Source organism: Physeter macrocephalus, chromosome 11, assembly GCF_002837175.3.
Source record: "Physeter macrocephalus isolate SW-GA chromosome 11, ASM283717v5, whole genome shotgun sequence".
In the NCBI taxonomy this organism is placed as follows: Eukaryota; Metazoa; Chordata; class Mammalia; order Artiodactyla; family Physeteridae; genus Physeter; species Physeter macrocephalus.
The window spans coordinates 146,062,955-146,071,691 of record NC_041224.1 but is presented as its reverse complement, the minus strand read 5'-3'; the positions used below and the strand labels follow the sequence as shown (position 1 = coordinate 146,071,691).

Below are 8,737 nucleotides of genomic sequence, written 5' to 3'. Positions count from 1 at the left end.
TTTTTCTTTCTTACTTTTTTTTTTTTTTTGGCCGTGCCACTTGATTTATGGGATCTTAGTGTCCGGACCAGGGATTGAACCCAGGCCATGGCAGTGAAAGCACCGAGTCCTAACCACTGGACCGCCAGAGAAGTCCCACTTTTTCTTTCAGAGAATAGGTAAGCATAAGCAGAAAAAAATAATATGCAAATAATTTCTATTATAAACTAAGTTAGACAAACCATCGGGCTTGCTGTACTGTAAACCGACACGATGTTGTGATTACAGAGCCGCAGAAGGATCCTTAGAATAACAGAGTCATTTGTCGGGGGTCGTCAGGGAGAATACTGATCGTATCTTCAGCTTTACCACATAACAGACACAGCATAGTATACTCCTAGAACAAGATAAAGTACACAATTACCTTGAGGAACTGGGAAAAGATGCTTCATAACTTTCTCTGGTAAAACTGTTCTCTGTAAATTGTCATGGATATGGTGTCTGTACATAAGATCAATTTCTTCAACACCTATAAGCAATGTATTAGGTTTAGTCTGTGTATCCCAGAGCCTTTTGTTTATATAAACTGCATACATTCTGACGCTCTATTTACTATGTATACAAGAATGTCACCTTGGAAATGCATAGCTATTTCCTGGACTTAGAAAACACACATACTGGGCTTACTTAGTGCTGCTATTTAAAGTAATGAAGCAATTTGAGTGTGGGCCCCTGAGGACAAATTCCTGTTCTTAGAGCTGTTCCTTTCTAGAATATTCAACACTAATAAGCAACAGAAATGATTTTTAAAACAACAAAAAAGGAAAAAAATTTCCAAACCCAAAGAGCTATTTTTATCTACACCAGAAAAAATAAACAATTATGTTAAATCCATTAGTATGTCATGTCTCATATTTAGATAGCTAGCTGTCTAGAATTTGATCTATTTAAAGAGTCTTTTGTTTCTCGGGTTTAACAAATGTCCAGACTGGTGACAGAAGTTATTTTGTTTTAGGCAAAAATCCTTAGGGCAAAGTCTTGTTCTTATATCTGTTCCTTTCTAGAATATTTAATATGGTCATAAACTACAGAAACATATTTCTTTCAAAACTTTTACTCTAAAACTTTTTATCTTCTTTAGGAAAACAAGCGTCTATACTAAATCTATTAGTATTTCCACATCTGACTTTGAGATTGTTGGCTGCCTGGACATTGATCAGTCAAGGCAGTTTGTGTTTCATGGGTCTCTCACTAGAGAGAGGGTCATGGAGATAAACAGTGACTACAGTACAAAGACTCAGAACCAGGCAACTGCCTTTCCATTTCCTACTAGAGAGTTCAGCAGGGAGACCTAGTTGTAGTAGTGGAAAGACTGTTTCTTAAAGACCACATTTAATTTTAAAGTCTATTCTACACAAACAGTAGAAACACAGGCTAGAGCTCAGCAAACAAATATGAGTCTCATGAATCAAAAACAAAATTAAAATCTACTCTCTCCAAGGTTTTACTGCTTTCAAATCCTACTTTCACCTACCAGACATTACTAGTAGGATGTCAACCTCTCACTGGAAATGAAGAAAAAAGTAATAAAGTCAAAATGGGAAAATGTGTGAAGCTAGACAACTATTTGAGTTTTCAACCAATCTATCCATCGACAAGTTTTTATTAAGTGCCTAAAGGCTCTGCAATGTGCCAGGTACACCGGTAGACATGAGAGAAGGCAAGGACAAAGTCTGATCTTGTAAAACTTACAGTCTAACTTGGGAGAAAGGAAAAACCTAACACACGGTATAATCTGGAAAGGCTGTTAAATCAGTAAGACTGATTACACCTGTAATCTTTAATTTATAGGCAGTCTGGAATCCAAATTTCATTGTAGGTCAATTATTTGGAATTCAGAAGCAGTTTCCCACAGAGGTAATGTTGCACATGGCAGTTAGGTTCCCAGGGAAATCCAGGGAGTCTTTTAAATTTATACTGCATAAGTACTATAGAATCTAACCACATATAGCAGTGCTTCTGTGGGAAAATATGTCTAGAATTCTCACTTGGGATGCCAGGAACACATTCTCACTTGGGATGCCAGGAATATGGTTGGATCAGGACACCCTTCACCCAAACTGGCCAAGTTAGGAGAATCAGAATTCCCCCCAGTCATTCATGGAGACCTTCAAAGGCTCCACCTGGGCAAAGCCTAAGGGTATAGATTTGGAAGGAAAGGTGGAGTGGGTGGAATCACCTTTGGGCAAGATCAGATCCTTGTTTTATGCTGAGGGTCCCATGGGCCTTTTCCCTCTATTCTTACCTGCTAACTCTGACCCTTAGTCCTCTCCTTCCCTGGTCCACAGAGGAACAGAGAGCAGTCTCACAGCTTCCCTCTTTTTTCCCTCTTGAGGCAAATATATAGTCCTTTTAATGGATTTTAGGGTGATATAAAAAATACCAGATACCTGTAATCATTTATAATTTATTTTCTGTTTAAACTTTGTACTTATGTCTCTATTTCCCCTCTACTCTTGCCATCAGAAAATCTTACTTTGTTTAACAATGGTTTTGTTAAAAATGAATTTGTTTAAAAACAGAATCCTTATCTTTTAGAGATTCATATTGAAATATTTACAGAAGTAGTAATATGTTTGGGATTTGCTTCAAAGTAATCCTGTGGGGAGATGTGGAAATGGTGAGGTACAAATAAAGCAAACTGAAGCTGGGTACTGGAGATTAATACACTATTCTGCCTACTTTTGATTATGTTTAAATTTCCCATAAGACATTTAAAACAAAACAAAATATTACCAATGGTGGGAATCCCATCTTGAACCTGAACAGCTGCTGGAATAAGATGGGGGCTGGAATGGGGTGGGGCTGAGCAAAGTAAGTCACAGCAGCTGAGTATGAAGAGTTCTTGAGGTCATCAGACTAAGATGGAAGTTACCAGCTGGCCAGTCACAGGAGTCGGGGCCTGCTGTAGGTACAAGAAGAGCTCAGAAAAGGGAGAAAGCAGTATGGGCTGAACTATTAAGAATAAGAAGGAGAGGACTTCCCTGGTGGCACAGTGGTTAAGAATCCGCCTGCCAATGCAGGGGACACGGGTTCAAGCCCTGGTCTGGGAAGATCCCACATGCCGCGGAGCAACTAAGCCCTCGCACCACAACTACTGAGCCTGTGCTCTACAGCCTGCGAGCCACAACTACTGAGCCCACGTGCCACAACTACTGAAGCCCGCGTGCCTAGAGCCCATGCTCCACAACAAAGAGAAGCCACCGCAAGAGAAGCCCGGGCACCACAACGAAGAGTAGCCCCTGCTTGCCACAACTAGAGAAAACCCGCGCGCAGCAACGAAGACCCAACGCAGCAAAAGAAATAAAATTAATTAATTTTTAAAAAATAAAGCATTGATAATAAAAATTGAGCTTTAAAAAAAAAGAATAAGAAGGAGATAGAATTTAAGTTCGGCTTGAAAGAGGTAAGATTTAGTTGGCTTGAAGGTAGCGAAAGGGACACTTTAAATCAAGGAAAAAGCACGAATAAAGACAGTGATATGGAATAGAGCAAGCACATCGCATATGGAGTAGCAGAGGAGTGACAGGATGATGTGTTTCCAGAAGATTAATTTGAGGGCAGTGCGCACGACTATACTGTAGGGACTGCTGCAGTAATTTAGGTTTCAGCAGTATGGTCCCTGACACGAGGGGTGGCAGTGGAGACAGAAAAAAGCAAGAGAAACTAAGGAAGAAAGGAGGGCAGGGAGGGCGTTAGGGTTAAAGAAGGAGATCCGGGAGATATCCGATAGGTTTCATCAGACACTGAGGGTGCGTGTGCTCAATGTCTGAGGGAGTACAGAGAAGGTTCCTAGACCAGAGACCAAAGCTCAGGGGAAAAGCAGTTAGGGAGAAACAGGAGAGGAAAGCAGAGAGTAAGCAAAGGAACAGTCAAAATGATTTAAAAAGAAAGAAAAAGGTCTAGATCTATGGACCCCAGGGGAAGAAATGCTTCAAAAAGACAATGATTATCAAAACCAGATCCAGAAGAGATGTTAAGAGAGAGAAGAACTGAGGCAAGGTCACAGGATTTGGCCACCTTATAGGAAATGTATGAGAGAACAGTTTTAGTAAAGTGAAAATGAAAACCAGTTTGTAGGTTGTTAGGAGGAGCACAGGGAAATAAGGGAAATAGGGTAAAGAGCTATTCAAGTAAAGAAGCAGAAGGAGAGATGATCAGAGGATGAATCAAAGAGGCAGCTGAGTGAAACAAAAGGATTTTAATTTATTTCTAACAAATAAAGAAGCACTAAATATATTTAATGTAAAAATGCTTTAAATCTCATGGAGAAAAGAAGATGCTAGGAAGAGAAAAGATAACATGAGATTCCTGAGGAAATGCAGTGGGGGTAGCCATAGAGAGGAGGAAATAAAAATCTCTACTACAGGAGGGAAGGAAGAGAGTCTAAAGTTGGGGCAATGCTATGAATGGTGTGCAAAAGGAGAGTAGTGAGAAATGAGGGAAAGGGAGGCTGGCCAGCCCAGCAAGAACTTTGGGATGGGGAGCTTGGATATTATACTGTAGCTGAAGATGAGCTACGGAAAGGCCAATGAGGTAGTCTGAAAGCATTATTTTAAGAAAAATATGTTGGTGGCAGAACACAGAATATGGGGGAGGGGGGGAGTGGATGTTGGGAGAGAAAGGACTGGCGGTGGAAAGTCTAGTTTAAGAGTTTTTTCCAAGAGAATTCCACGCTATATAGGCATTGTGACTATAGCCATCTTCCTTTACCTTCTTCCTACCCCAAAGGAACTTCTGGGGAGCTTTGAAAATGGCTGTGCTCAGTCATAAAGGAAAATCAGCTAGACTTTGGTCTCATGGCAGTGACACACAATGGCTCAATTAGGGTATAAACAGGCAATCTCAATATCCACTTACAGACTCTAAAAAGCTCACAGGAGCTTCAGGAACTGCTGCAAAATAGCTATAAGCACTCTTTTCCTCCCATGAACGGACAGAGCTGCTTCTTTAAGCCCCCAACATGTTCATTCCCCTATTTGGCCACTATTCATTCACTGAGATCTCGATTTTGCCCTAAGTGACATCTATCATATAAGTATCTTTGAGGCCATAATTTTTGGATCCTGGGGAGATGTGGTCAGGATGTTAAGATGGACCACAAGATATTAGACCAGATTCTGACAGGTGACTAAGTGCCTTCTTCCACACTGAAATAAGAATGAATGAAAGTGGTTATACTATTTTATAAGATTCTGCTGTAGAAGATTTTTTTCCCTAATTATATAGTACCACCCAAATTTAAAGGATTAAAAAAAATTCCCTTGCCTGTTAAAACTCTTACCTCACATTTATATCCTCTGGATGAACATGTAGTTCACACTAAATAAGTAACTCAATCTGAGGGCTTGAAAGCAGAGGCAGTGAGGGACAGATACAGGTAAGTGTGTCCTCATGCTTTCCAGTTTGCCCTTGGCTCTCCCTCACTGTCCAGCTTTTCTTCCTGACCATTAGACCTGTGAATCTTCAGCAACTTCAGGCCTACACCAGCCTGTAGAATTCTGTAGAATTCTTCACATGCTCCCACAATTGTATAAGGACTAATCCTTATACTGCATCCCTATTCTCTATCCTTATATGGTTCAGCTTCTCTCCTCCAACCATGATACCCCTATCTTGTCCTTTTACTTATCAAATAATATTAAAATACCCTATTGCAATTGGGACTACAGAGTTGCTTGACTCTACATGCCTATAAAGGAAACAAAGATAATCTCATTAGCATGATTTCCATGCTCAGCAAGTATGGTGGCAGTGGGCAGGCCAACACTTAAAGCCAAGAATTCTGCAGTCATGTAACTAGGTAGAGAAAAAAGAGGCACAATAGTAACCTCATATGAAGCCATAATGTGCTGTTCTTTATAAGCAAAATGACAGGACTGAGATATCATTTGTAAGTCATGTGTTTTACTTTGTGACTGTTGTGAAGACAGGTTTGAACAGATCCACCCACATCTGAAGTGTCTCTCAACTTACACAAGTGGAAGACAGGGATGGTCTCCTCTAAGATTCACTAGTACTTCATTTATGAAGACTATACCTAGATTTTTCAAGGGTACTCTTATTGTTCCCCTCCCTCTGCAATAACATACCCACATTTATACATTTACCTGAAATTCATCCATGATACTGAACGTATACTCATGCCTGGCTATTACATGATGACAATTCTTACAAAGATCTGCTGAAACAGAGAAAGACTTAATTAAGTCTTAGAAGGTATCCTAAGACAGTAAAATTTCTAGTCTTAGCATGGTATTGCTTTGAAAGAATCTTAACTCTGTCATATTTAACACAGCAGGAAACCCACTATAATATCTACCTTGATAAAAAATCCAGACTCTGTCACACAGCAACACTATATAATTAAGAGCCTGAACTCAGAGACTTAATGTGCATATATTCATTCCTATTGAAAGCTCTCTAAGGTAATCAATTAACGGATATGTAAGTGTGTTTTTGAAACCAGCTGGACCTGTCTAACTATGTAGGAGCTTTTATTCTCAGGAATTATAGAAATTGTGCTACTAACCAATCATAAACAAAAAGCTAACACTAGCTGTTAAAGTGAATTTAGCAGTAACAAAAGGCTCTAGTAAAAACAATATAGTAATAATAACTATGATACATTGAGCGCTTAATGTGTGCCAGATACTGTTTTAAATACTTTGTATCTGTTTATTCACTTAATCTTCTCAAAAACCCAATGAGGTAGATACTATTGTTATCATGTTTGTAGGGATAAGGAAACAAAGGCATACTATGGATAAGAACTAGGAAGACCACAGCTGAGCTACGAAGTGTTGGAACCAGAATTCAAACCCAAGCTTTCTTGCTCCAGAGCCCTTGCTTTTCACCACTATCCTCTACTACCTGGAAAAAAATAAGAGTTTAAAGGGGTACATGCTACAAGAAAGAAAAAGATTCTTCTAATTTAGAACATTTTTCCATAGTCTGACTCTATTCTAAAGGCTTAGTGTCTTTCACACCTTTCTTTCAAAATATCATTATTTGCACATTTAATCTTCATATAGTCAGAACATACCAAAAAATCACGAGACAAGCAAAAAGGAAATGTGAACAATTTAAATAGTTGCCATAATATCTGGGCACGAAAGTGCACATATACTTAATTTACTTGTAGAGATTCTTAGTGCCAAGCTCAGAACTTATTTATTTTTATTATAGTTATTTATTTGATTTCCTAGTATCAAGGATGAGTAAGAGCATATGAAGGTAGCACACTTACAGTAGCAAAAGAAAGAAACTATAAACTGACAGTAACAAAAGAGACAAAAGCTATAAAAGCAGAAACAAGACTAAAAAAACCATAGCCTCCCAGAGCCATTTAGTATAAGGGCAAACAGCCCTAAACACTTTAATAGCTGTTGGAGCACATCACTGTATTATATTATAGTAGAAAGTGAAAATTCACATGGATGACCCTAAGTTAAAAAAAAAGTCCCTATATCTTGTTTCAGAAGACACAGTCTTTAAAGATAAACAAAAGAAAATTGGTGCCTGAATCATAAGCTTCAGTTATCTGCAAAAGTCATTTATGTGGAATATCTGATGATGCTACATAAATGAGATGTTACCAACATTTTCCTCTTAAAAAACTAACTAGTGATTTTGTGTTGCAATATGATAGTGAAATAGGCCTCATAAGACTTTGCGCAACCTAACTCCCAAAAGCTGATACCTGCTAATGGGCTCAGATGGAAAAAAAGTCTACTTACGATCATAGGTAACTATTTCTTCTCCATCTTCCTCTTTCAAAGATTTGTTTGTGATCAGCATAAAATCCCGCTTACTGCACACTGCACAGCCTATAAAGTTCAGCAAGAAAGATCCATTCTCCAGGCAGATGTTACCCTAAAATAAGAAAAACAGAATTTAATTTTCTTTTTTGAGGGGATTTTAATTTTCTTATATTTCAAAATCCTTGGTGAAAATGATTAATAGACTTAAAGTCTCTAAAGGCAAAAAACATGGCCAGAATTTACTTGCTTGAAGTGTACACCAAGTAATTTTTGAAATTACTAGCTTTCCTCTAGAAGTATTATTCATAGTAAATAAAACTGAAGAAGTGTTAGAGCTTAGGACTGCAACTGTGTTTAAGAGGACTAAATGCAAATGGATATTTAGAAACAACTGAATGATGTCTTAATATAACATGTGAAAAGGAAAAATCAGAAAAATCTAATAGCCAACACTATTAAATGAGGTATCATACTATAAAGCTAGAATGAAAATTCAATCAAAATGGAAACACTGAGCCAATGATAAAAATGATCTTATCCACTGTGATGCTCAGTTGACTGTTGAAACAGCATTTTTTCAAGCCTTAAAAATACCACAAAATAAACAAAGAGAAATAAACTCTCAGCTCTATAGATGTCAGTCCCTAGGATATGTGTGATTCAGGCAGAAAAGGTAAGTTCTGCAATTCATCAGACTGACACCATGGCATTTAAGAGAAAGGGTTTTACTTGTCATTAAGAAACTGTAAACAACATATGCTCCTGGCTCAAGGGAGGTCTTTGCTAAAGGCTTACTAATAATTGTTCAGAACTTAAAGTCACTTCATAAACTACCTAGTTCTACTCATTTCTTTTTTTTTTTTTTTTTTTTGCGGTACGCGGGCCTCTCACTGTTGTGGGCTCTCCCATTGTGGGGCACAGGCTCAGGACGCGAA

At 38.4% G+C, this 8,737-nt stretch overlaps 1 protein-coding gene across 3 annotated transcripts in view; it reads right to left on the bottom strand.

Annotated features, from left to right (window-relative positions):
- CHURC1 (churchill domain containing 1) overlaps nt 1-8,737 on the bottom strand; it is a 17,775-nt gene continuing 9,038 nt past the window's right edge. The window contains exons 2-4 of one of the 3 annotated variants that reach the window (XM_007130943.4): nt 7,779-7,914; nt 6,150-6,223; nt 1-376 (exon numbers count right to left, since the gene is read on the bottom strand). In XM_007130943.4, coding sequence (XP_007131005.2) covers nt 284-376; nt 6,150-6,223; nt 7,779-7,914 — 303 coding nt within the window. In that variant the 3' untranslated portion in view covers nt 1-283. The remainder of the gene's footprint in view (nt 377-6,149; nt 6,224-7,778; nt 7,915-8,737) is intronic. The other 2 variants (XM_024118440.3, XM_024118441.3) reach the window with 2 other exon arrangements.